General features: G+C 40.9%; 2 protein-coding genes across 16 annotated transcripts in view; one reads left to right on the top strand and one right to left on the bottom strand.

Annotated features, from left to right (window-relative positions):
* Positions 1–18,691, top strand: part of CREB1 (cAMP responsive element binding protein 1) — a 54,169-nt gene extending 35,478 nt beyond the window's left edge. For 5 of the 12 annotated variants that reach the window (XR_006740511.1, XR_006740513.1, XR_006740512.1 and 2 more), the window contains 4 exons: positions 4,655–4,837; positions 6,710–6,860; positions 12,063–12,628; positions 13,908–18,120. Coding sequence is in view for 1 of the 12 variants with exons in the window: in XM_036420568.2 (XP_036276461.1) it covers positions 4,655–4,837; positions 6,710–6,860; positions 12,063–12,207 (479 nt within the window). In the remaining 11 variants the exon portion in view is untranslated. Of the gene's footprint in view, positions 1–2,698; positions 2,804–4,654; positions 4,838–5,597; positions 5,728–5,759; positions 5,901–6,709; positions 6,861–12,062; positions 13,085–13,907; positions 18,121–18,432 lie in introns of those variants that run through there. The other 7 variants (XR_006740515.1, XR_006740516.1, XR_006740517.1 and 4 more) reach the window with 7 other exon arrangements.
* METTL21A (methyltransferase 21A, HSPA lysine) lies at positions 4,013–26,092 on the bottom strand. 4 transcript variants are annotated; one of them, XM_036420576.2, is made up of 4 exons: positions 25,106–26,071; positions 23,640–23,751; positions 20,938–21,254; positions 4,013–6,823 (listed from the first exon to the last, which is right to left on the bottom strand). In XM_036420576.2, exons 1-4 carry the CDS (start codon positions 25,250–25,252, stop codon positions 6,779–6,781), a joined length of 621 nt encoding a protein of 206 aa, XP_036276469.1. In that variant the 5' UTR covers positions 25,253–26,071; the 3' UTR covers positions 4,013–6,778. The 4 variants fall into 4 exon arrangements, with proteins under 4 accessions (XP_036276469.1, XP_036276472.1, XP_045431548.1 ...); XM_036420579.2 differs by lacking the exon at positions 4,013–6,823 and adding an exon at positions 26,078–26,092 and having other exon boundaries at positions 20,226–21,254; positions 25,106–25,282; XM_045575592.1 differs by lacking the exons at positions 4,013–6,823; positions 20,938–21,254 and adding an exon at positions 21,315–21,576.
* Positions 26,093–27,317: the final 1,225 nt, after the last annotated feature.

Here is a 27,317-nt window from a genome sequence, read left to right as displayed (position 1 = left end):
GGGTTTTAATTTGGATTGTTCAAGTATGTAAGCCCTTTAGATGGCCTTATGTTTGATGCCGATGCATGGAGAGTCTTAGAAGTTTTTTGAACCACTACTTCAGGTTTTTAAATTTTTTTTAAATACACTTTATTATTCATTTCTGAGAGGAAGGAAGAGGGAGAGATAGAAACATCAGTGGTTAGAGAGAATCACTGATCAACTGCCTCCTGCGTGCCCCTTACAGGGATCGAGCCCACACCCAGGCTTGTGCCCTGAATGAAATCGAACTAAATTGTGACCTCCTGGTTCATAGGTTGGCGCTCGACCACTGAGACACCGCGGTGGGGATATTATTTCTTTTAATGTGAAAGGAAGTGTAGTGAAGTATGATAATGGAAGCATAAGGGTTGCTGAATTACATCCTTTTGGCTTATAAAAAGCAAAAGTTTCTTTTGCAAAATTCAAAGTTTCCATTTCTGTTATAATACTTATCTTTTACCTAAATAGTATGATAGTATAAAGTAATTTTTTGAGTTCTGCTTTTGTTTGATCAAAGGCATTTGTGTGGGTGGTACTTTTTTGTTCTTTTTTTCCCCCTCGTATCTTTTTGTCTCCTAATGTGCCTCATATTGATTATACAATATTTTCCTTTTGATTTGTTCATTAACTTCAGTACTGCCTGTTGTTTTTTTTCCAATACCTTCCTTAATTATAAATTTAATGTACACCTTGAAATTCCTTTCCTGCATTAGTTTCCTAATGCCCTGGGGAAACCTATGTCAGGAATATGTATAAAAGTTTGACTCCAAGTTAATAGTTTTCCAGTTATAACTCAAACTTGGTTTGCATTTCAGCTGGATTAACAACAAATTTGCAAGTAGCAGACTTTTTAGCTCTCTCAAAGCTGAAACTTTTCATAGTAAGTAGAAGGAAGGCATTTTTTACTAAGTTTATTATCCACTCTGTAAATTTAATGAGAGTTCAGTTATCTTTTTTCTTTCTAAGTTCTTTGTTGGCAGAGATAAACAGGTACTATCTATGTACATGTATGTGTGTATTTCTTAACCTTATAACCAGATAATTTGTGTTATTTAAGATATGTGTTCTAAGACATAGAAACATGACCTTTATTTAAAAAAAATTTTTTTTTTTTTTAAGTATACTTTTATTGATTTTCCACAGAGAGGAAGGGGGAGGGATAGAGAGCTAGAAACGTCGATGAGAGAGAAACATCGACCAGCTGCCTCCTGCACACTCTCCACTGGGGTTGTGCCCGCAACCAATGTATTGTACATGCCCTTGACCGGAATCGAACCTGGGACCTTTCAATCTGCAGACCGATGCTCTATCCCTTGAGCCAAACCGGTCTCGGCCATGACCTTTATTTTTTTCCTGCTTGAGCATGCCTGGGGGAGATAGCATGCCCCTCTTAGTAATGGTGATTTGCTTAGTGAAGCAAGTCCGACTTGAACTGGGAAGCATGCTCTTTAGGAAGAAGGGACATCAGAATCTCAAATAGGAAAGCAAAGTTCAGAAAAGTCAATGTTTATGTTTAATTGGACAAACTGCTCTCCTCCAGCAACTGAGATTACTAGTTTTTAAAGGTTAATGCTTTGAGGTTTTTAAATCTTAATCATTAACTTTCTTATTCTGAGTATATATGTATATATGCACACATGGCCTTGATGGAACTGATATGTTATGTTCTTGATTGTAATTAAGAACCAATATAATGCCTACTTACATACACAATATTTATTTGTATTTCTTAACTTATAAAACGAACACATGGTTGTGAAAATCAAGTGGTATAGGTTCAGAGTATTAATAAGAAGTAAAATTCTTTTTCACCCCTTCCCGGTAGTAAAAATTTGGTATATATTATTTCATTCTTTTTCTTTCTATTTATACAGACACATGTTATCATGTATTTTTATACAAGTGAGAACTGCATTGTTTATATAGACATTATATACACTAGTTATGTGTATTGTGTCTTTAACAGCTATATTGTGTTTTATTGTATAAATATAGTATTTATTTAAACAGTCTCCCACACATACATACTGATGAACATACAGAACATCTCTAGTGTTTAAAATAATGCTATATGAACATTCTTATATATGTTGTAATGTCTTGGTGAAGTAGCATCCAAGGAGTAGAATTGTTGAATCCTTCCCAGTTGCCTTTCCCAGTGGCTGCGCCAATTTTCGTTCCTTCCATAAATTGGTTATGGTTTTTATTAATACTGTTACTAATTTCATACTTGGTTCACTGTCTCTGGTAATAAAGTCTTGAAAGATTCCATTTTTAGTTAGAAAACGTGTTTATCATTTTGAACTTGAATTTTTTGTTTCACTGAACAAAACTATAACAGATTGTTTTCCTCTTTATTTTGGCTACTGAGAATCTCAGCTAAGTGTATGTTTAATTACATTCTTTCCATCTAGATTTTCTGGTAGGGTTATTATTTACACCTAGAGACACATCAGTCACTTAACTTTTATCTTTTTCTTCTTGTTTTAATGAATTTAGTTTTATTGAAAGCTATCTGAAATCCTTTTGGAATAATTAAGAAATAATTATTGTATAATAAATATTGAGAAAAACCATGTTTGGTAGAATCAGACTTCAGTTTTCAGAGTACTTTCATATACATTATCTCATTTGATTTTACTTTAGTGGCTAGAACCAGATATTTTTATTTTTACAGAAGAGATAACAGATTCAAATAACAGTTTAGTGATGGAAGTTGGACTAGACCCCAGATCTCCTGATATCTAGTTTTCTACTTCTTTCTCCCACCTTGAGTTCATGGGTAGGTAGCCAAGAAAGCTGTATGTGTTAAATACAATTGAATTTGCTTATTAATAAACTCTATACATGAAAAATTGTGGCTTGGTTCTCTTAACCTTCTGATTCTTTCAAGCTATCTTGCAATATTAATCTCAGATTTTTTTTATCATTGTCAGAAATTAGTAAAACTTACAAGATTAGCTAAAGTGAAGGGGCTGTATTTGCCAGTATCTTAATTTCCACAGCTATTATTTGTAAACCAGATGAAAGCCATTAACTTTTATTATTTCTTGACTGAACAATAGATAATCAATTTTCCATATTCGGATGACTCAGGATATTAGTTACTAGAGCTAGCTGAGAGTTAATCCCAAATTAATTCCTTAGGGAGGGGGGGAAAATGAATAAAATATATTTTTAAAAAATTAATTCCTTTCTAACACACAAAAAGTAGCATGCTTAAATCAGACATGTTGACTTGTTTAGTTAAAAATCTGTTACGCAATTTTATATGTAATATTGTAATTTTTAGTCTCTTTGGAAAACTTGAACTCAAACAGGAAGAGAGTCTAGAAAAGGATCCAACTATCTCAATGCTTGCATCCAAAGGATTACTCCTTCCAAATAAAATAATGATCTATTTCTTTTCATTAACTTTATGCACTCTACCATAAAGGTGAATTCATCTATAATAATTCTATAATAATAAAAGCATAATATGTTAATTAGACCAGATGAAGCCGCTAAGACAGAGGCTGGTGGCCACCACAGAGGCGGGGAGAGGGAGGGAGCCTTTCCCCTAGCACGAATTTTGTGCCTCGAACCTCTAGTTTTCTTTATAAAGTGAAATATCTAATAGCATGAGCTAAAGTTGATTACTTTGTAACAGATGAATGATTTGTGGTTAGTTAGTAAATAATATTTTTATTTTTTATTTTTTTATTTATTTTAAATATATTTTATTGATTTTGTACAGAGAGGAAGGGAGAGAGATAGAGAGTTAGAAACATCGATGAGAGAGAGTCATCGATCAGCTGCCTCTTGCACACCCCCTACTGGGGATATGCCCGCAACCAAGGTACATGCTCTTGACCGGAATCGAACCCGGGTCCCTTCAGTCCCCAAGCCGACGCTCTATCCATTGAGCCAAACCGGTTTCGGCTAAATAATATTTTTAAAAATCCTATATGATAATGTGTGGATAAGTAACTTAGAAATAGCAATCATGTTATTTTTCTCTAGATGATGATCTTAAGCTCTGATTTTAAAATCCATGAGAGACTGATAATTAAGTTCCATGGGACATTTCAGTTGTTTCATTGAGTGGACTTTTGTTATGGTTGTGTATTGCTAGCAGGTTAGAGAAAAGAAGGTACTACTGAGCTACTTTATTAATTATGTATTAAGACAACTATTTACTGGGTGCCTATTACATGCCCATTATTGCAATAAGAATATGTAAGTAGAGAAGAAAAACCACATTTCCTATCCTCAGGAAATTGAGTGAGATAGCCAATACTAAGCAGAATATTAGGTAGGTAGTGCTAGAATAAAGCAAGTATGGTACCTCCTCTAAACCAAAAAAACTTCCAAAGGAATTCTTATGTTTTCTCATTTAACTACTTTTTAAAAAATTAACAGACATTATTATAAATTATAATGTGGTACATAGAGTGCATTTATATTACAGAAATTGATTGTGGGTTTCCTGAGCAGAAAGGTACTTCCGAGTACCAAATCCTTCTTACCGGTGTTATTTGCTGTTATAGTTTCTCCGAGTTTATGTCTCACAAATTACTTTGAATTTAGTGTGTTGGAAAAGTCCTATATGGTATTAATTAAACTTGTAACAATAAAATTCATTGGGTTTTAGTTGCCATTACCCAGGGAGGAGCAATACAACTGGCTAACAATGGTACCGATGGGGTGCAGGGCCTGCAAACATTAACCATGACCAACGCAGCCGCCACACAGCCGGGCACCACCATTCTGCAGTACGCGCAGACCACTGACGGACAGCAGATCTTAGTGCCCAGCAACCAAGTTGTTGTTCAAGGTAAGTGAATTCAGGTTTCACAGGTATGGTCCATTCTTTGAGAGGCTGAAAGTTTGTAAGCTCAGAAAAAGTAAGTATAATACTGTAAGACACTGTTGAAATGTAAATTTTTCTTCATTATAAATAAATTTTCCACTAAATCTTCCATTATTCTAGTTAGACCAAAATGTCATGGCATAAAAACAACTATTTTCAGTTTTAAAAATATAACTTCTATTTTTAACACCTCTAGAATTTGGGGATAGGAGAAATGGGGTAGGTTAAATGGAAAGACAATAAAACCAGGAGTTAGGGAAGCTAGATTCTAGCTTATATTCTGCATAGATTTGCTATGTGACCTGGAATAAGACTCAGCTTCCCTGGACTCATTTTTTTTCATGTGTCAAATGAGAGAGTTGTACTGATAAGAAACTGGAGATTCAAATTTCTGTTTCTCTGCTGTTTTACTCAAAAGAAATTTATATCATCATCATCTAAGATTATCGCTTTTTGTTTCTAATGAAAGCATTGTATTCTGAAAAAGCTTATACCGGTATGTAACTCTGCTGGTCTATGTAGAAAAGTAGTAGTTAAGTCCTTGATGAATTATAGTAATAGCTTTTTTTTCTATTTAATTTAATTTAGTTTTGTTTTTCCGATTTGTTTCAGGATTATCTTTTATGGATAAGAGTTGATCATTTTTCTTTTAAACTATTTTAATATTTTAATACATGGTTTATATCAGATTGGAAATTTGCATATTGAGGAAATAAAAAATGTTTCTGAAAATGTTTTTATTAATATGTTTTGCCTCTGTTAGATAATGACAGTTGTGCCCCATCCCCTCATCATGGAAGATAATTTTTAAATAATTCTAAAACATCAATTAGAGAGAGTCATAATTTACTTAAAGGGCCCAAATGTATTTACAGAATATATTCTGTTACTAAAAAATAATAGTTGAAGAAGATAATACTTTGCTTGTTAATGGGAGTAAAACACCTTTTCACTTTACATGCAGGTACTCAAAAATTGTAAAGCAGGATGTCAGTGAATTTGAATTCTGAACGTCAGTTTGAAGATGGTAACATGTTTAGTATATAAATCTTTTCCACTCAAACTACACATTTTAATTGATATTAACAAATATGGATAATTTTATAAAGTCCTTCAAATTCTCTCAGATAAAGTTAGGTTCCTAATTCTTACGAGGGCATATTACTAAGCTGTTTTTAGAAGCAGTTTGACCAGTAGTGATTATATTTCTTTTCACAAATAATAGATCATTTAGTTAGAAGAATAACTAATACATTAAACAATGTTTACAGATGATATAATTGTCATCATTTGGTATATTTTTTCATACTTGGTTTTGTGTCAATTAGAAATTTATAATAGTTGACCATAATGCTTTATTTTTTCTTCTATTTTGCTATTTGATGAAAAAATCATGGTCGTTTTTATGTCGTGGCAAGAGTCTACTTGAAATTTTTTAATATGAATTTACCAATATCAAAGGAAGACATTGAGGACTATATCTAGGAAGATGAACCAAGCTGTGCCCTGCTTACCTTTTAGACTTAAGGTTGGTAAGCATGTTAACAGCAGAATAGAACTGCATTCCAATGAAATATAAATTAAAAATCCACCAGATGTAGGTTAAGACCTCTCCCCCCAGGCTCTATACTAATAAATACATTAAGTTGGGAATTATTTCTCAGTAATTACTTCTCAGTAATGCTGATTCTTTCACCATTTTAGTCAGAATCATGTTTCTCTCCCCCCGAACCCTCCTTTAATCCAAAATGTATGTTTAGATTGATGATTGCATACCTAGTTTCACAGGGCACAGTGCTTCCATGTCTTACAGCACATTCACCGTTTTCTTTCCAGCGGCCTCTGGAGATGTGCAGACATACCAGATTCGCACAGCGCCCACTAGCACCATCGCCCCTGGCGTTGTTATGGCTTCCTCTCCCGCGCTCCCCACACAGCCTGCTGAAGAAGCCGCACGGAAGAGAGAGGTTCGGCTAATGAAGAACAGGTACTTACATTGTTTACTGAGATGGTTGTAAGTCGGCTACGTCTTCACATTCTTCCAGATGTGTGTCTTTTACATCTGCTGACAATAGGATATTGGTGCTGAATTTTTTCTGGTAGAATTGATGGATCTTGCTAAAACTTCTTTATTTAATAAACTACACTTAGGAAATGGCTAACAGTATTATAGATTAATCTTTGATCATAAAGTAGTATTCTTTTTCTGCAATTTCCCCATGAAAGGTTTAGTGCACAATTTGCTATATATTCATTATGCTTTAACCAACTGGCTAGTTTGTTTAAAAAAAAAAAAAATTGTTTGTTTTTGCCTTAGATGGTTTGGCTCAGTGGATAGAGCATCAGCCTGGGGACTGAAGGGTCCAGGGTTCAATTCTGGTCAAGGGCACATGCTTGGGTTATAGCTTGATCCCCAACAGGGGGTGTGCAAAAGGCCACTGATCCATGATTCTCTCTCATCATGGATGTTTCTGTCTCATCCTTTTCCTTCCTCTCTGAAATCAATTAAAAAAAAATATATATATATATATGTGTGTGTGTGTGTGTGTGTGTATTATATATGTATGTATGTGTATATGTGTGTGTGTGTGTGTGTGTGTGTGTGTGTGTGTGTCCCTAAGTCCCTATTGATTTTAGAAAGGAAGGGAGGGAGAAGGAGAGATAGAAACATCCATGATGAGAGAGAATCATGGATCAGCTGCCCCTGCAAGTCCCCCACTGGGGATTGAGCCCACAACCCAGGCATGTGCCCTTGACCAGAATCGAACCTGGGATCTTTCAGTTTACAGGCAGACGCTCTATTCGCTGAGCCAAACCGGCTAGGGCTGGAAATATATATACGTATTTTTAAATTTGTTTCTTTTCATGAGCAGTATGTTTCAAGATCAATAGTTTCATGTATATTATTAAAATTAAATGTTAAATTTTTTTGTAAAATAGTAAATGTATGATAGCTAATCCATGGCTTAATGACTATTACCTTTACTCAAAATTGTAATAGTTTAATACTTAAATATTCTTTGAAAATAGATTGTCTAAGAATACCTTGTAATTGACAAAATTTTAAAATAGAATTAGTCATCAACAATAAAAATGCTACATATCATAAAGTAAGTTCATAGCTATAAATAATTTTGACATTTAAAAACAATATTTTTATTTGCTTATATTTACCTTAGGATTTTAATATTAATAAAATGAAAATGAGGTATATAAAGATATAACAAGTTATAAATTGGTGAAAATATGCCTCTGCTATTAACCCCAAGAGTCTTCAAACACTATGAATAAATCGAAAGAAACAGAGATTGAACATCAAAGATCTGAATTCAAGTCCTGTATTTACCCCTTTTACTGTGATTTTAGAAGAACATATTAACCTTTTAAACCTCAGTTTTCTCTCATAAAACAGGAACCCACAGCCCATCCAGGGTTGCATATTCCAGAATCTAACATAAATGGAATCATACAGTATATAGTCTTTTGGATCTGGCTTTTTTCATAGCAAAATGCATTCAAGATTCACTAAGTAGTGTTGCATGAATCAATAATTGGTTTTATCTCTGATGTTTCATTGTATATATGTACTCTGGTTTACCCTGAAGTTCATATTAGTTCTTTCCAGCTTTGGAGGATTATGAATAAAGTTACTGAGAGGAATACTAGTATATATTTAACTTTATAAGAAAACAGCCAAACTGTTTTTTCAGAATGGTTGTACTATTTGCCCTCCCACCAACAACATATGAGATCCAATTGTTCTATATCAAATGTGAAATTGTTTTACATTTAGGCCTATGATCCCTCTGGAGTTAACTTTTGTATAAAGTGTGAGGTGTGTCAAGTTTCATTTTCTGTATATGGACACTCATTTTCCTGCATTATTTGTTACAAAGACTGTCCTTTCTCTATTGCCATTGCACTTTTGTACAATAGAAAATTAACCAACTCTATTTGTGTGGGTCTGTTTCTGGACAAGTGTTGATGGGAAAGTGATTAAAATCCTCTTTTTAATTTTTTGAGGATTTGCTATAGTGTTTTCTATACTGGCTGCACTATCTTACCTTCTTACCAACAATGCACAAGGTGTTATCTGCTTTGTGGTCTGTCTCCCTTTTGTCAATATCATTCTGTCTAGTTTACTATTAGTAAGTTTTTAATTGGATAATGTGAGTCCTCCAACTTTGTTCTTTTCTAGAATTGTTTTAGCCATTCTGGTTCCTTTGCATTTTCAGATAAATTTTAGAATCAGTTTGTTGATGTCTATGAGAAAGTTTGCTGAGATTTTTATTAGGATTGTGTTGAGTTTATAGGCCAAATTGAGGAGCATCTTAACAATACTGATGCTTTCATTCTGTGAACACAATATGTACTCCATTTTCCAGCATACAGGACTTCGCTCCTTTCTGGAGATTCCAGGAGAGAGTGTCTCCTTGCCCTTCCAACGTCTAGTGGCTACCTAACATTCCTTGGCTCATGGCTCCTTCTCCATCTTCAAAGTCATCAGTGTAACATCTTGCTGTGTCTTCCTTTTATAGTCATACTAGAGGCCCAGTGCACAGAATTTGTGCATTGGTGGGAGGGAGGGTGTCCCTCAGCCCAGCCTGCACCTTCTCCACTCTGGAACATCGCTCTCACAATCCAAGACTGCTGACTCCCAACTGCTCGCCTGCCTGCCTTCCTGATTGCCTCTAACCGCTTCTGTCTGCCAGCCTGATCACCCCCTAACCACTCCCCTGCCAGCCTGATTGCCCCTAACTGCCCTCCCTTGCAGGCCTGATCACCCATAACTGCCCTCCCCTGCAGGGCTGGTCTCCCCTGTATGCCTGGGTCCTCCCCAACTGCCCTTCCCTGCAGGCCCAATTGCCCCAACTTCCCTCCTCTTCAGGCCTGATCACCCTAACTGCCCTCCTCTGCAGGCTTGATAGCCCGTAATTGCCCTCCCTTGCAGGCCTGGTCCCTCCCTACTGCCCTCCCCTGCTGGCCATCTTGTGGCAGCCATCTTGTGTCCACATGGGGGCAGTCAATTTGCATATTATTCTTCTATTACATAGGATCTTCTGGCTCTCTGCCACTTTTAGAGACCCTTCTGATACATTGGCCCCACTCAGATAATAATCCAGGATAATTTTCTTATTTTAAGATCAGCTGATTAACAACCTTAATTCTGCTTGCAGCCATACTCCTCCTTTACCATGTCAGTAACATATTCACCGGCTAGTGACTTAATAGCTTGCTAAAAAATATTTATTACTTTTAATATCTTAGATTTTTTAAAAACTTATTTTTAATCTTGGTAAGAAAACATGAAGTTTGCCATCTTAGCCATTTTTAAGTATACAGGCTCAATAGTGTTAAGTATATTCACATTATTGTGCGACAGACTTACAGAACTGTTTCATCTGGCAAAACTTATACTTCATAATAAACAACTTCCCTTATTTCCCCCTCCTTCTCTAGTCCTTGGCAGTCACCATTCTCCTTTCTGTTTTTATGAATTTGACTACTTTAGATACTTCATAGAAGTGCAGTCATAAAGTATTTGTCTGTGACTGCTTATTTTACTTAGCATAATGTCCTCAGAATACATCCATGTTGTAGCGTGTGACAGGATTTCCTTCATTTTTAAGGCTGAATAATATTCCATTGTTTATATATACACCACATTTTTAAAATGTGTTCATCTATGAATCAATACTTGGGTTGCTTTCCTTCTGTCTCTTGACTATGGTGAACAATGCTATTAGAAACATGGGTGTGCAAATGTCTCTGCAGTATCCTTCTCAATTCTTTTGGATATATCCCCCAAAGTGGGATTGCTGAGCCACATGAAATTCTCTTTTTAATTTTTTGAGGACTTGCTATAGTGTTTTCTATACTGGCTGCACTATCTTACCTTCTTACCAACAACGTACAAGTTTTTAAATTTCTTCACTTCCCCATCAACACTTGTTATTTGCTTTTGTTTGTCGTCGTTGTTGTTTTATAGTAGTCCTAATGGCTGTGAGGGTATTCCTCATTGTAGTTTGATCTGCATTTCTCTAATGATTAGATTGATATTGAGCATTCTTTTTATATGCTTGTTGGCCATCTGTATATCTTTGGCCATCTGTATATCTTTGGATAAATGTTTATTCAAATCCTTTGCCCGTTTTTTAATCCAGTTATTTTGTTGTTGAGTTGTAGGTGTCCTTTGTATATTGTGAATATTAACTCCGTATGATTTGCAAATATTCTCCTATTTTATAGGTAGCTCTTTTACGCTGTTCATTGTATTCTTTGATGTGCAGAGGTTTTTAAGTTTGATGTAGTCACATTTTCATATTTGCTTTCATGTTTACTTTTACTTTGTTGCCTGTCCTTTTGGTGACATAGCCAAGAAATCGCTGCCTAACTGAGTTGTTTTAAAGCTTTTCCACTGTTTTCTTCTAGATGTTTTACAGCTTTAGGTCTTTAATCCATTTTTATTTAAATTTAGTATAGGGTATAAGATAAGGGTTCAACTGTCTTCTTTTGTATATTTTCTCAACATCATTTGTTGAAGAGACTTGTGTTAGATTTTTTAAAATGCTTTGAAATAATGAGTTTGTGAGATCTTTCTATTCAAAGCAGGGATGGGGAATGTCCAGCCTGCGGGCCATATAAGGCCCATGAAATCATTTGGTCTGGCCCTGCCAATGCATTAAGGGTGAGTTAATTAATTATTTGACCAAATATAGCAGGCTAATTTTCAAGTTGATAATTTGTGTGGCCTGCAAATGATGTTACAAATTATCTAAATAGCCCTTGGCAGAAAAAGGTTCCCCACCCCTGATTTAAAGGATGATTTTTCACACTAAAATTTGCCTTCATCACTTATTAATTACTGATATTGATAGAATTTCAAGTTTTATACTTATGATGCAGAACATTTTAATAAACATTTAAAAATACGATTTTTAAGTGACTGTCCAGCCCTTTTGGTTGTGGAGTTTTCACATTTGGGGTGTTTTGAATCAAATTTCTGTGGTATATTAAAATTAAATGTTTTATATAAGGCAACTTCCAATTCATTCTGTATTTCTTTCAAATGCTAAATTTATAATATATTAAAATAACATGAGCTAACTTTCTAAAAAAAGAAATCTATTCCAACTCACAATAAATGATTTAGAAATGTTACAAAATATTTCCTTTTTGTTGCTTATAGGGAAGCAGCACGGGAGTGCCGTAGAAAGAAGAAAGAATATGTGAAGTGTTTAGAAAACAGAGTGGCAGTGCTTGAAAACCAAAACAAGACACTGATTGAGGAGCTAAAAGCACTTAAGGACCTTTACTGCCACAAATCAGATTAATTTGGGATTTAAATCTCACCTGTTACATTGGACAAAGAACTGGCTTGGCCACAACCAGAAAGACAAAATAAACGTTTTATTTTCTAAACATTTCTTTTTTTCTATGCGCAAAACTGCCTGAAAGCAACTACAGAATTTCATTCGTTTGTGCTTTTGCATTAAACTGTGAATGTTCCTACACCTGCCTCCACTTTTTCCTTCAAGAAGTTTTCAGCACCAGGAATCATGAAGAGACTTCTGCAGTTCATCCCCCATCCTCCTCAAGAAGTAATAATTGATTGACTTTGTAAATTGATGGGGGAAATGAGGAAAAGAAAACATTTTTTAATTTCAAGATTTGTGCTGAGCGCCTTGATTGCCTTAGGGACAGAATTACCCCAGCCTCTTAACGCTGAAGTAATGTGTGGGCCACATGCATAAAGTAAGTAAGGTGCAATGAAGAAGTGATTGCCAAATTGATGCTTCTACAGTTTCATTGTGAATTATGTAAACTCATTAAAAGAAATACCCTCTAAAGAATGGTGTTGAAGAAAGTAAGAATGAATTTGGAGTGCTTTCTATGTACAATCTCTTCAATACTGAAAACATCCTTGATTCTTAAAAACATTCTGTATTAACTACAGCTCTTCTGTAGGGCAGTTGTTGCTTCTTAATTTAGTTGTATATGTGTTCAACATTTTTGAATACATTAAGAGAAGTAACCAACTGAATGAAAAGGCATGGTATTTTAATTTTAAATTAAATTGAAATAAATGTAAGTACAAATTTTGTTTTAGTTCAAAATTCTTAGGAAAAAAGATGCTTTACTCAAAACCAGCCCTCCGAGTTATATAGCAAGGTTTTTAAATAAATGTTTTTGTCATCGCCTTCAAAAATATTTATATTGTCACTCATTTACTTAAAAACAATTTCTAATTAAACTGTTCCCATTTGCACTTACATTATACCACCAATAGGAAAGCCTTCAAAATGTTAAGTAAAGCAAAGTGATATGTTTGTTTATAAAATGTGTAGGAAAATACTTATTTTAAATCTTTTCCGTATTAACATTCTTTAACAGAATATCTCTACTGAATTTTTTTAACAAAGTTGTAAGAATATAGCTCTGAAAAGTACACTATTAGATGTGACAAGGGAAGTAATTTTCTTTAGACATGTTTGAATGACTGCTGTATTCTACAACATTTAGATTATTATTCTTGCAAAGTATCCTAAAAAAGATAATTATGCTTTCAGTTTCCAGTAGCTATACTAGTATGGTCTTTGTCATTCTATAAAGGAGATATCTTTTTTAACTCCTGACTAGAACAGTCTGTGCTTGTATGTATCATACATTGTTTCCAATACTACTTTTTGTTAATTATTCATTTGATCACTAAGCCTGGTAAATCTAAAAATTATTCTTTAATAGAAAAATAAGACTAATAAAAGAAAAATAAAACTAAGGTAAATTTAAAAAATTGGAGACTGACATAATGTTAGATATCATTTCTCATTTGAGAAGGTTTCTTTTAGAAGAGAGTCAAGAAAATTAATATTTTATGTTTAGTTATGGATTATTTTTTAAAGTTTACTTTGTTAATGTGTTAAAGTATGCAGATCGGAATTAATTATTAGGTCCATTTTTAAAAGTGAAATTTTTAATTAATAGTTGTAAAAGGTATATTTTTGTTTTTAACAAACCACTGTCTTTTTTCAAGGATGAACAGAGTTTATGAAGAAGCATCATTCTAAGAATTGAGTGATGTAGTGTATTTTGACAATATACCATATTCTCAAGAAGGCTTTCAAACAGTTGTAAAGATTGATGTTTATCCTGCTGAGCTAATGGGGAATGTAAAAATTACTTGTATACCAGTATAGAGATGTCATTTTCCAAAATTGGTTAACAGAAACGAATCAAAATCACAAATTTGTTCACCAACTAGAATTCTTTTGTAATTAGTCAGAGTGAACATTTTGAATGTCATAAGCTTTATAAATGAAAACTGTCTAGTATTTAGCAAGTTGTAAATGGAAGATATTTCTTTTTTAAAAGTTAGGCTCTCTATTTAATTAGAAATTTGGTGGTCCTCTTAATCCCTGATGAATCAAGGCAATCACTTCCATATTATATGGTTGGATTTGTAAGTTATTGTAGAAAGACCAGTCCTTTATACCTGAGGATGATTGCACTGGTTTGAAGTCAGTTACTTAAATGGTGAGATAACAAATGTATTCTGTTGCTAAATCTGCTTTAGACCTTTGGAGAGACTTGAAGATTTCAGTTTATAGAAATTAAGCATCTTTTGTGCAGATTTTTTTTTTTTTAAACAAGAATTGGGGGGAAAAGTTAGTTTTTATGCATGCAACTTTGAGAATTTTTATTAAGAAAATGACATAATGAAAAAAATATTGTAGCCAAGAACATAAATGGCAATCTTACTAGTAATAATTGTTTTTTTTTCTCTTATGTTGGCCAAAAGGGAATGGAAATGTTATCATAGGAATTTGTACATATGCTACTGATTTGCCTAGAAAATAGTTTGGTATCACTTTGCAAACATAGGGCCATGTGGCACTTTTATCTATAGGACAGAATAACTAATAAAAATGAAGTGGGAGGGGTTTATTTTTGATATTACTCTTATTAGTTTTCAAGCTTTGATAGTGTGTAACTGAAAAGTGGTTTAGAAAGGGCTAGATCCAATGTGTTCACATTAAAAAATTGATATCAGATGTAATTTTAAGTTCATTCTCTTAAACTGAAGTACCATATTGGCAACCATAATACTGTCATAGGTGCTCTGTTCTTTAGATATTCTCGGGGGGGAATGGCATTTGTATGATAAATGTGTACATATATACATATATATATATACATACAGTATAGTATATAATCTGAAGCTCTGAGAGCTCTTAAGTCAGGAATGCCGAGTATTATAGTATATTGAGGTTAGGTGAAATTTTACATTTTTGCGTTTTCTATTGCATACCTTTTGATAGTTTCTTGGACTGCGTTACTCCAGCACTCATGATTGATTTTTGTCTTCTAATTTTCTTCCAAGTGTTTTTTTTAAATTATCATTATTGTTTGTTTTCTTTGGTTTGATGTTTTTAAACATGTTACTAGTCACTTGAAAACTCCCTCCACCCCAGAGTATTTGGTTTTTATGCTTTGTCTCTGGCAGCTATAACCGTGGTAAGAACATTTAAAGATAGCTTCTAGAAGGTACCACTCATTTCAGAAATCATCCTGGGGCAGGAATTTTGGTCTTTTCGTTTGAGCAGGGATTTTGTCAGAAAATGTGTTTTGTGGAAGGTCAGCAGCAGTGCTAGTATCTGAAAGCACAGTGCCAGCCAGCAGGCTGTCCAATCAGAAGTCACCTGGCAGAAGTTTATCTCTGTCTCTCAGGCCTAATCCCTAGTATCATTCGGACCATTCGGGTGACATGTGGAATCATACAAAGGCTTAGGAAGAAATAAGTTTGTTTAAACCAGGATGCTTTTACTTACTTGAAGTGACTTCAATCTAGATTCCTTCTTTTCATTTTTAATATGTTTTAAATTCTGTGATCAGATACAGTCAGCATAAATTTGTCTCTTTATTTTGAAGATTAAAAAAAAAAGCTGCTTCATTTTGCAGGATTAAATAAAGCTTATATCTTAAAGTTAAGATTTATTTTTCATTAAAGTGTGTTTTAGAAACAGTGACTATATACATTTTTGGTTATTTTCAAGAGGCTTTATTTTATTGCCTTTGTAGCCCTGAAGACTGTTGGTATATTGTTTCCCATTGACTTAATACAAAAGTTGTATATTTGTTTGGATTATATTGACATTATATTCTTTGTAAATGTTTGGTATAACTTGCACTTTTAAAAATTACCCGGTTTGGGTATCAACTTGAGAAATTCCCTCATCAATTAATTGTCAACTGACTTTTTATGTCTTTCTCCTTCAAATAATGGGACTTTTTAAAAATGAAAACTTTTCATTGGTTAAAATACTTTAGCACCTACAGTCTAGCCTTATAGTTGTAAAAGAAAAATACCAGTAAATTAGATTTGTCTAGCCCCATTAACTAGAAATGAGGCCCTTTTCTTTTTCATCTTGGATAAAGATGGGAAGAAAAGCAACTCAAGTGAATAAATATTTCCGATTTTAAATGAGTGTCTTATCCTCATTAACACTGTCTATAGAATGCCAAGATATCCATGGATTTGTCCAGAATGGTAAAAGAATTTTCAAGGCAATTATTGTCATAGTGGAGGCCACATGTAATCATTTGACTAAATTTACTTCACTTAAAATTGGCCTGGTTAACGTCAAAGAGATGCTGCCTAAATTTGACTGATTTCAGATGCGGAGGGAGAAAGAAGCGTGCTTAGTAAGCCTCTGGGTGGAGAGAGGTGGGATAAAATTTGCTCACTCCGTTGTACAAAGCACAACCAGACTTGTGAGTGGCTTACTTGAAGTGACTTCATACATCTTGAATACTTTTAATGTTGATGTGTTGACTTTTTTAAGTTGACTGCACAGTCACTGTATGTACTAGGAACTGGTTTCCTTGACTTTCTAGAATCATTGGCTAAGAGAGGCACTAATCCCTGCGGGGTTGAACATACCCTGAAGCTGAGTCAGTATGGAAGAATTTCAAATAAATCAAACAGGGTGCTGCAGTTCCATCTGTCTCATGCTCATGGTAAGTTCTTACTGATTAGTGAATGTAGCTTAAGCCTTTGTATGTGTCCTCAGGGGCAGACTTCAAGAGGGACCAGATAACGTTTAAATGGAGGGATTATATTTCAGGTGTTTTAGCTTGAAATTTATTTTTAAAAATAAAAATGGGGGGAGGGGGGATAGAACAAAGCCTGTGAAGCAAAATTGATAATATAAAACAGGCAGAGTTGTTTAGCACAGAGAAAATATTGACCTGTCTGCATTCTGGTACTGTGGGTGCAGGTCCTAGCTTGGTATAACGATACATTTTTAATTCTCACCAGCAAGGAAAAGGAACAGTCTTCAGAAAATGTCTTTGAAAGGGTCAAGCAGTAGGGAATTCAAATGTTACCTACTTTATACAGGCATTATTTAATATTTGCCTACAGAAGTATAGTATTTCCAAGCTTCTGTCTGAGAAGCATTTCAGAGATGTGAAAGTAAATCAGAGATAGTTGAAAAATTGGTAAGGATGGGAGAAAATCCCTGCAACTTAGCTTAGTTGGCCAAGTGAAATGATCTAGCATTGTGTTTGGGAGGTTTTATTTTCTTATGTTTTTAAAACTGAATCGGTAAATGCTTTATAGATGTATTTTTATCCAGGTGCCACTCCAATTTGTGTGTGTAATAAAATTATTTATATTAAAAGTGGGAAATAATTTGTCAGCATTTTTCTGTGAGTATAGATTTATTAGGGGTGGCAAACAAGAGTGCTAGTTAGCAGTTTTCCAATGTAAAGTTGTTCCTAACCGATTTGTCCACATGTTGGTTATCATCCCCACCCCAAAAAGGAATTATCCTAACCTGGATGTATCACTTGAAAATTTTTAGAAACAATAATCAGGGAAGTTTCTAGAGAGAAAGGTGTTTGCTTTTTTTGGTTTTCCTTTGAGGACTGGGGTAACAAATACCTCCCCCAAAAATTATCAGCACAAAACAGGGTATTGATTTTCAACTCTGATGTTGCTATTGGAGTTGAATACTAAATAAAGAACTATAATGAGGAAAATACATTTCTAATACAATTTCCTACATTCTAGAAACATCCCTGTTTTAATTTTTTTACTTAAATCTTTTTGTGCTTTATCTGTGTAAAGAAATAAAATGTACTGAATTATAAAGCATTTTATTAACACTATGTACATAGCTGGTTTGTGTTCAGAATGGTAGCATTGCTTTGTATATTAAAGTGATCCTTGTGAATTTGTGAAATATTGTCATAAAGTGCTTTTTCTTACTGTAATCTTTGTGGTAAAAACTGTCATTGCCCTTTTACACACATTTATGTGCAGTCACATAAAACATGCTTTTAAAAACTCAAAGTCTCTTTTTTGGGGATGGGGTCTCTAGTTTTTTGCCAGTCGTGTTAAGCTATATTTTCTTGGACTTACATTTATTACTTTTGTTAAATGAGCAAACGTTATGTTAGAATATATCACAAGCTTGTGTTGCAGAGCAACAGGAAACTAATTCAAGCAACAAGAACATATCTTCAGTTAATTTTCCTGTCTTCCTAATTTTTAGCACAAGATTTCTTTGTGCAGTAAGATTGATCAGTGCCTATTTGAAGATTCGGAGATGTTACTGCTCTATTGAGACCACCCATGGGAGACATGTGACCAACTCTCTCTGATGTCATAAAACGCATGTTTGCATTGGAAGAACAATAATTGCTAACTTCTCAGGTCCCCTTATGATTCTGAAGTTCTGTGATCCTATAAAAGGAGGGAATGTGTTAATCTGCTCCTTGCTTAAAGCATATGAATAAAAGATTCATACTATTGACTCAGTTTCTGAAAACAGCAGTTGCACTTATTCTTAAGTACACGATGTGTTTATGAAGCCTGTTACACCTGCCATTGTATTAAAGGAATTTTCTGACTTTATTTTTTTTATTTGTGAAGAGTGGGCACCACATAATTTATTATACAGACATTTTTGAGAGTGAAGGGGGGATTTTAATAGGGACAACAGACATGAATGAACTGAGCTACCTGGCCAGGGCTTATAATGCTTTATGAAAATGTAAAACAACCCTATCAGTGCTTTCTTGGTAGAGCTCTCCACCCCAAATCATTTTACATATTTCATTCAAAGTGTGTGTGTGTGTGTGGATATGTATATATTATTTTATTAACTTCAGAAAGGGGGAGAAACATCAGTGATGAGAATCATTAATCATTGATCAGCTGCCTGTGGGCATATACCTTGACTAGGAATTGAACCGTCACCTTCTGGTTCCTAGGTCGATGCTCAACCTGAGCCATGCCGGCCAGGCCAAAGTTTAGGGATTTTAAAGCAAAGGAGGTGAATACAATGATTTCTAATAGCATGCCTGAATGTGATTGGCCTTTTGTTAGTGCTGATATTGCAGGGCTCTTGTTACTTGTTTTAAAAGACCACATTCATGCACAATACTGGCATTTTATGGATTTGGTAAACTGGGTATTTTTATTTCTTGGGCATCAGAATTGTGTTGAACTGATAACATCACAGAATACTCAAAACTTTTAATTCACCTTTATTTTTAAATATATTTTTATTGACTTTAGAGAGGAAGGGAGAGACAGAAACATCAAATATGAGAATCATTGATCGGCTGCCTCCTGCATGCCCCCCACTTGGTTATCAAGCCCATAATTTGGGCATGTGCCCTGACCAGCAATCGAACCTGGGCCCCTTCAGTCCTGCAGGCCAACGCTCTATCCATTAAGCCAAACCGGCTAAGGCTTTAATTCACCTTTATTAAATCCTCTATTTACAATATGCAGAAAATAACGTAGCAGGTATTTTCATATCCAAATACTCTTTCAAAGGTTAAAAGGGGGCCTTGTTTCTGATGTTTTACAAAGAAAATCTATAACATCAAATACCATACGGAGACGATGATTTTGTGGTCTACAAATGTTAAGCTTTTACATCATAAAAAAAAAGGATGGGGGAATGTTGGTTCATTCATCAGGTCTATCACAAAGATAATCATGAAACAATGTAGCAATCATTTAACCCAAAGATAAATTTGTCTAAATGGAATGCATCTTTTTCACTCAACAAATTTACTACCAAACACTGGGGAGGCAAAATAAAGGCAGAGCATTGGTGGTGCTCAGGAGCTCAGTGACCTGAGGGACCCAAACCAGCAGTGATAAGTGCCCTCCGGGAGGAACAACTTCTTGGAGAGGAACCTCACGGAGGGGTGAGATTTAAAACTTGTTCAATGCCATCCTGTGCACTCCGAGGAGGCAGGGAAAGCCCAGGAAAGAACTACAAAAACATCTGAGGAAGGGGAGAGGTGAAGGGAAAAGCGGCTTTTGATCTGAAGATGATAACCTAGTCAGAGCCCATGGAGGTCCAAGGTTTCACATGCTTTCAAAAGTAGCTGACACGTTATTTTTCCTGATTCCCTTTGTTCATATACCTACAGCTGAAATTAATCCAAAAAGCATGCTATGAGACTGTAGGGAACTTGTGTCCCAATCTTCAAACAACTGAAAGTAAGACCGAAACGGGCAGACAAAATGTTTCAACAGCACTAACAGCTCAGGGAATGTACGTTAAACCTTGTCTTATATTCAGAAAATTAGGAAAATGAGCTCAACATGTATCTCAGAATGTGTTCGAAGTGATTTGCACGATGTAGGATCTCACTAAAGAAAACGGGCTCACTGCTTTGAAGATGCTGTTAGGCCAGCCCTTCACGGTACCAGTGAAAACCGCTTACCAGGAGGGAGCACATGGGATACAGGAACAACAGGGACCAGAGCTCACCCTTCGGAATGTTAACTGGGTTTCAGAGTGAGGGGGAGAGTGACTACAAACTCACAGCAGTTTGTTCCTCAAGAACCTTTCATTAGACTCTGTTCAGTAAGCCATTTCATGGTTAGATTCCCCCAGCTAAGACCTTCGTTGACAACACTTAATGACAACATTCCTATAAATTGCAGCCAACTACAAGCCCTCCCTCTGGCTCCTCTTCTGTGCTTTGTAAACATGGACGTCTTTCTCAGGATCATAGTGCACCTTACTCACGGTAAACTGCGTCTCCAGCATCGCTAGGAAGTTGCTGTCCCGTTCGTAGCGGATCCGGCAGGCTAAGAGAATCACGGACTGGCTGCCGCAGAGATGCACCAGAGTCTGAAGAAGGTCTGCGAACGTTTCTTCTAAGTAGATGATATCAGCTCCCAGTATCAAGTCAAACTCTCCGGGTGAAAAGCTCCCCAGATCCTGCCCCCAGGTCAGCTCCTTCACCACGGCTCTGGGCTGGACATGCAGAGGTAAGTTGGCTTCAACATTTGACTTAAGAAATTCTAGTGCTACTTTTCGATCCGTGATAGTCACCTGAGCACCTAGAACGTGGGACAGAGAGAGAGTAATGTCCCATCAGTACAACTAACAGGTCTCGGGTCAAGTTAAAGGGCAGTGTGGGCGCCTGACATTCCCCCTGATGTGCAGGTCATGCCTCTCAGGGTGGCTCCTCCTGCACAGCCTACTGTAAACGCGAACCTTAGAAAGTGCAGGGTCCCCAGTGACAGCAAGCGGGGGCTTCTCCGTTCTGCAGGCAGAGCTGGGCCTCCCTCCAGAGGTGTCTACCTCTACATGTCATTCATTAGGTTGCAATCTTGTGAGTCAGGAGGCTTCTGGGTAAAACGGAATCCCACAATGAAAAATCTGGGAGCAAATGATTATGAAGATGTCAAGATAGCAGAAACAAGGGGAGGGCTACTTTCTGGGATTAAAGCTTTAAAATGAACCAAGGAGGAGATTAACTGGCTACTAAGAAACCCTAGTCCGCCGAAACCGGTTTGGCTCAATGGATAGAGCGTCGGCTTGGGGACTGAAGGGTCCCGGGTTCGATTCAGGTCAAGGGCAAGTATCTTGGTTGCAGGCATATCCCCAGTAGGGGGTGTGCAAAAGGCAGCTGATGGATGACTCTCTCTCGTCGATGTTTCTAACTCTATCTCCCTTCCTCTCTGAACAAAATCAATAAAATATATTAAAAAAAAAAAAGGAAATCCTAGTCTACTTCTCCTTATGTTGTTAGAAAGCAGCCAATTTATATGTATTTATGTTACGAGAGAGAGACAGAGAGAGAGAGCGTGCGCGCGAGCGGTTATTGAAAAATGGTAAACTTAGAAGTTGCTAGGTGGTGGTGTACTCTCTGGCTCTCAGAAGCATGCCCCTGCCTTCCCCTTCCTCCTCTCCCTGCCCGCACCCCCCGGGCCTCCAGGCCTTCTACTTTTGCCTCTCTCTCTCCTAAGATCCAAGGGCCCTTCTCCTGCCTCTACAACTTGTCTCCTGAGCCCAGGCAGCCCAGCTGGCTCACTCCCGCTACCTCTGTGACTTTCTCAATGATCATTCTCTCGTAATCTGAGAAGAAATTACTAGGCTGTACTAAAGTGCTGTGGGTTAAACCGTGGGAGCATGTCCTCTAAGTGCTAGGTTTCCACGTGCAGTGTATAAAATTAGTGAGGCGGTATTTTACTAATCTCTTCCTTGTGGGTTTTGACTGTGAACAAAAGACCCACCAATTCTTTGAACTAAGATATGTGAGAGAGGCTGAATCCTTAAAATAAAGCTCCACGTAAATTCAGCCCTGAACCGACCCTGTTCGTCTACATTAGAATAACATGGCATGTGTAATCGATCCTGTTGAATTTTGGCCCTATCAGCTCTGGAATTTGAAATTCTGTTTCATTCTCTCCCTAAAGTTCCCATTGGCCCCTTCTTCAGTCCGTTATCTTCGCCTCCACTCCCCCGGCTTCCGGAGCTGCTGTATCAGAGGCAGCTGTACCCAAGGTTTCTTATCTTGAGCTACAACACTAGGTGAGGACGGCATGTATTCAATAATTCACTCGGACATTTACCGTCCTGAGTGTGGGGCTGTGAGCATGTTCCAGTTGTCAGATGTGACAAGCCCGGACCTCCCGCTTTGTCTGTCCATTGCTAGGCAGTGTGCTGCCTGGGAGGGGAGGCGGTGATCCTTCATCTCTCCCGAAATCAGACAGCCTTTCCCAGCTCGACTCAGAATTTTACCTCTGATTTCTTAGATGCAGTATATATGTTGATTGATTTCAAAAGGAAGATAGAGGGAGAGAGAAACATCAATAATGAGACAATCATTGACCAGCTGCCTCTTGCATGCCCCCTACTGGGGATCGAGCCTGCAACCCAGGCATATGCCCTTGACCACAACCCTTCAGTCCGCAGGCTGATGCTCTATCCTCTGAGCCAAGCTGGCTAGTGCTATCTCTGGAAATACATATTTCTTTTGATTTTTTACAGAGAGGAAGGGAGAGGGAGAGAGAGCTAGAAACATCAATGAGAGAGAAACATCGATCAGCTGCCTCCTGCACACCTCCCACTGGGGATGTGCCCACAACCAAGGTACATGCCCTTGACCGGAATCGAACCTCTGAGACCTTTCAGTCCTCAGGCCGACGCTCTTATCCACTGAGCCAAACCGGTTAGGGCTCTGGATTTTTAACAGTCAGAGAGCACTGTGCCCGCCATTTCAATAGTTCTCCGACGTGGGCCTCCTCTGCTTCTGAAATAGGATCCTGACGACGGCTGACCATTCATTCCCCCAGAACATCTGTCAGCTCCACAAACATTCGAGTGGCCACTGGACAAAAACGCCCACCTCCCAGAGCCTGCACGCAAGTGAGGAAATAGACAATAACAGGCTTTAAAAACAAAATATCCCCCCAGGATGGCCCGCGCGCCACACTCACCCAGCAGGGCAGCCACGATGCCCACCAGCCCCGTGCCGGCACCCAGCTCCACGGCGGAGCGGCCCCGGAGCTCCACGGCTCCCATCTCCAGGTACGTGGCGAGGACGACGGCCTGCGTCCAAACACAGGGGGGGGGGGGGGGTGATGACGTCAACCAGTGCTGGGGTTGACGTCATCGTCAGGGGCGCCGGCAGGAGACATCCTGGCACCCCTCTCCCGCTGCCAGGGTCCACACCCAGGCGATCAGCACGCACGGACGCAGGTGCTGCGGGAGGAGACCAAGGTGACCGCACAGAGCAAGCGCGGCCCAGCGTCCCACAGGCCCCACGGGGACGGCAGTGGTCCACGACGCTGCCCACAGGACACGGGGTCCCGCTGAATCCGGGAAGACTCGTTTCTTATGTGTCACTGCTCACACGCGGGCTCCCCAGACTCCCTGGCACCGACGGGCTCTGTGATTCTGCTTCAGGGAATGTCCAGTGTCTAAGCCAGTTTCTCAGACAAGCGGAGCAGCAGCCGAGGCCCCCGGGCCGCGTGCCTCCCTCTGTCACCACCCGGCAGGAGCCCTAGGCCGCATCACTGGGCATCAAAGGGGAGTGTTAGCCGCCTTCTGGACACTTGGCCTGTGAGCGAGCGCCCGCATACAATCCCACAGGCGCACTGGGCACTGCTGGCACGGTTTTAAACGTCTGTTCTCCTGGCCACTCACTGCTGGTCTCCTGAGCACTCGCTCTTCTCGGTGAGCACTGAGGAGGCCCACCCACTCCTCGCTACTGTCTGTCCTTACTGCTTGGCCTAGGAATACTTCCCATGTAGTTACCTTAGACTAGGTTCCTGGAAGTATTACTCAGTTACACATACTGATTTTTATTCCTAAATGTGCCTCTAACTTCCTTAATACTTCCTGCAGGGAAGGGGGGACCCAGGCCTGCAGAGGAGAGCAGTTGGGGGGACCAGGCCTGCAAAGAAGGGCAGCTGGGGGTGTGGGGGAGGACCCAGGCCTGCAGGGGAGAGCAGTTGGGGGGACCAGGCCTGCAAGCTTAAAGGAGAGAGCATTGGCCTGTGGACTGAAGGGTCCCTGGTTCAATTCCAGTCAGGGGTACATGCCTGGGTTGCGGGCTCGATCCCCAGCAGGGGGTGTGCAGGAGGCAGCTGATCAGTGATTCTCATCATTGATGTTTTTCTCTCTCTCTCTCTCCCTCTCCCTTCCTCTCTGAAATCAATAAAAAAAATATTTTAAAAAAAGAAAACACATGACCTTCACTTTGGGCTTTATCATTTTGCAATATCCTTTGTGCTTTATTTTAACTTCCCTCAACTTTCCTTTACCCACCTTTACAATGCAGTCTCTTTTGGGGAAGACGATCAGGAAAGCGGGTAGAGTATTTTTGGAGGGGATGGGGTTGTGAAAATATTTAAAAATTGAGCATGGTGATTTTACTTTAAAAAATCAGTGATTTGCTTACCGCGTCCCAGACCACGGCTGCGACTCCCAGCTGCCTCCAGTCCTGGCGGATCTGGACGGTGTGGTTTGCGAAGGAGAAGGTGGCTAGAGGCTTGTGGAATTTCTGCAGCCCCATTTCCGCCGACTCCTCGTAGGGCACCAGGGCCATGTGCACTGCCCGCTCTCCGCCTCCTCCAACCTGCTGGGCAAAGGATCCTGCGTGCTCCGGCCAGAGCGCCTTCTCTCTCCGGCGGTCCCAGTGCTTTCTTTAAGGTCCTTTTGTGGATTCAAAGGAATGCACAGATGTGGAAAGCTTTTGTCCAATTCCTCCTACATGGTTCTCCCAGTCTCGTGGGAAGTGAGATGTGGCTCTGAATTCATCCCAAAGGGGGTCTTTGGGCAAAAGCACCCAGACCGGCACAGCTCCTGCAGGACGCCCTGCACACTGCGCTGTCAGGACTGGGGCTGGAGCGTGAGCGGGCGGCGGTGCCGGCCCAGGACCCGGCAGAAGGTGGCGCTCTCCGCCCCGCCCAGGCCGCGGGGACGGTGTTCCCGCCTTCGGTTTCCGTCCGGCCTCCGCCCTCCCCGGTGGCGCTCACCGTGCAGCCACGGGCCGCGCCGGCGCGGAGACCCAGGCCGGCTGATGGACCTCCTTCTGGAGGACGGAGCCTGGCCGTGAGGGTCCTGCACAGACCGGGTCCTCCGCGGCGAGGAGGCCTCCCGGGTCCCCCAAACCTGCCCGCCCGCCCCTCCACGGCGCCCGCAGGCGCCACTTCGCTCCCCCGGGCCCGCAGCTCCCGGGATCCGGGTGGAGATGGGAGGGGGAGATGAGAGGCGGCGGAGCGGTCCACGGCCCTTGGGGACCCCAGGCCAAGCGGGGCGCCCACCCACCCGGGGCGCCAGGAGCTGCCTGGGGAAGGGCCCAGGGGCGCGGGGCCGCCCGGAGCGGAACCGGACACACCGGGTGCCGAGGCGCGGCCCGGCCGCTACTCACCTCCCAGAGGCCACGTGGTGCGCGCTGCGCCCCGCCCCCTGTGGCTGCGGAGGCGCTGGAGGGCGGGGCCGCCGGGCGGGGGCGGGGCCGCCGGGCGGGGGCGGGGCCGCCGGGCGGGGGCGGGGCCGCCGGGCGGGGGCGGGGCCGCCGGGCGGGGGCGGGGCCGCCGGGCGGGGGCGGGGCCGCCGGGCGGGGGCGGGGCCGCCGGGCGGGGGCGGGGCCGCCGGGCGGGGCGGGGCCGCCGGGCGGGGGCGGGGCCGCCGGGCGGGGCGGGGCCGCCGGGCGGGGGCGGGGCCGCCGGGCGGGGGCGGGGCCGCCGGGCGGGGGCGGGGCCGCCGGGCGGGGGCGGGGCCGCCGGGCGGGGGCGGGGCCCGGCCGCACGCGTCCTGGGCTCCGGGCGGCTGGGACGGTGCCGGCGGTCGCCGGGGGCGGGGCCGGCGCGCGGGCCGGGAAGCGGGGACCTGGGACGCCGCCCTGGGGCGGTCGGCCGCACCCCGGGGCCAGGGTATTGGGCCGCGCAGTCAGTCTCCGCCGGGGCAGCGCTGGGAGAGCGCGGTGACCGGGGCTGGGGGCGCGCGGGCGCCGGGGAGGGAGCGCCAGCGTGGCCCTGGCTGCGCCGCGCGCGGCTTCCGCGCTCTCGTGTCTCGGTGCTGCGGCCTCCCCGGAGCCCTGGCCGCTGGCAGGGGCGGGGGAAGTTCGCTCCGCAGGGTCGGGGTCACCCGCTCGAGCCCGCGGCACCCGGTGCGGTCAGAGCGCAGACGCCAGCCGACCCCGGGCGCCCGGCCCGGGCTGTAGAGCGGGGCGCCGCGGGGACCCGGCCCCACCTGGCCCGGCGGAGGCTGCAGCGAGCACCCCAGGGTGTGAGCACCCGGGAGAGGGGAGAGATGCCAGCTTTCCTTTTCTGCTCGGACCCTGACCCCGGCTCCGTCAGCCCACCCGCCCCGCCCTCAGGAGCCTCCCCCGGGCTGCACGGTGCGTGAGTGCACGCGAGTGCTTTCGCCCCGGCACCGGCTCCGGAGGGCCGCCCGAGGGTGCGGGTGCGGGTGCGCTGGGACCGGCGCGGAGTATGGAGAGCTTTCCCGGGGATTCCCTGGCGCACCCCCGCTCCCATCCCGCAGGGGGCGCGCCAGGCCTCTCCCCGTTTCCCTAACGGTCCAGCAGGAGGCTGGGCCTGGGGGCGCAATTGAACTTTGAAGGTCTGCAGTGAAGGTTAATATTATTATTATTATTATTATTATTA

The sequence above is a fragment of the Pipistrellus kuhlii genome, unplaced genomic scaffold, assembly GCF_014108245.1.
Source record: "Pipistrellus kuhlii isolate mPipKuh1 unplaced genomic scaffold, mPipKuh1.p scaffold_m20_p_7, whole genome shotgun sequence".
Lineage (NCBI taxonomy): Eukaryota > Metazoa > Chordata > Mammalia > Chiroptera > Vespertilionidae > Pipistrellus > Pipistrellus kuhlii.
The sequence above is the reverse complement of the archived record's forward strand: the minus strand, read 5'-3'. Positions and strand labels throughout refer to the sequence as shown.

Excerpts from the sequence above, each read along its gene's own strand:
- METTL21A (XM_036420579.2), bottom strand. The coding sequence starts at position 25,252 with ATGGCCCTGGTGCCCTACGAGGAGTCGGCGGAAATGGGGCTGCAGAAA. Across the intron at positions 23,752-25,105 it reads CAGCCGTGGTCTGGGACGCG|GCCGTCGTCCTCGCCACGTA; the intron begins GTAAGCAAATCA and ends GTTTGGACGCAG. Across the intron at positions 21,255-23,639 it reads CATCGTGGCTGCCCTGCTGG|GTGCTCAGGTGACTATCACG; the intron begins GTGAGTGTGGCG and ends CCCACGTTCTAG.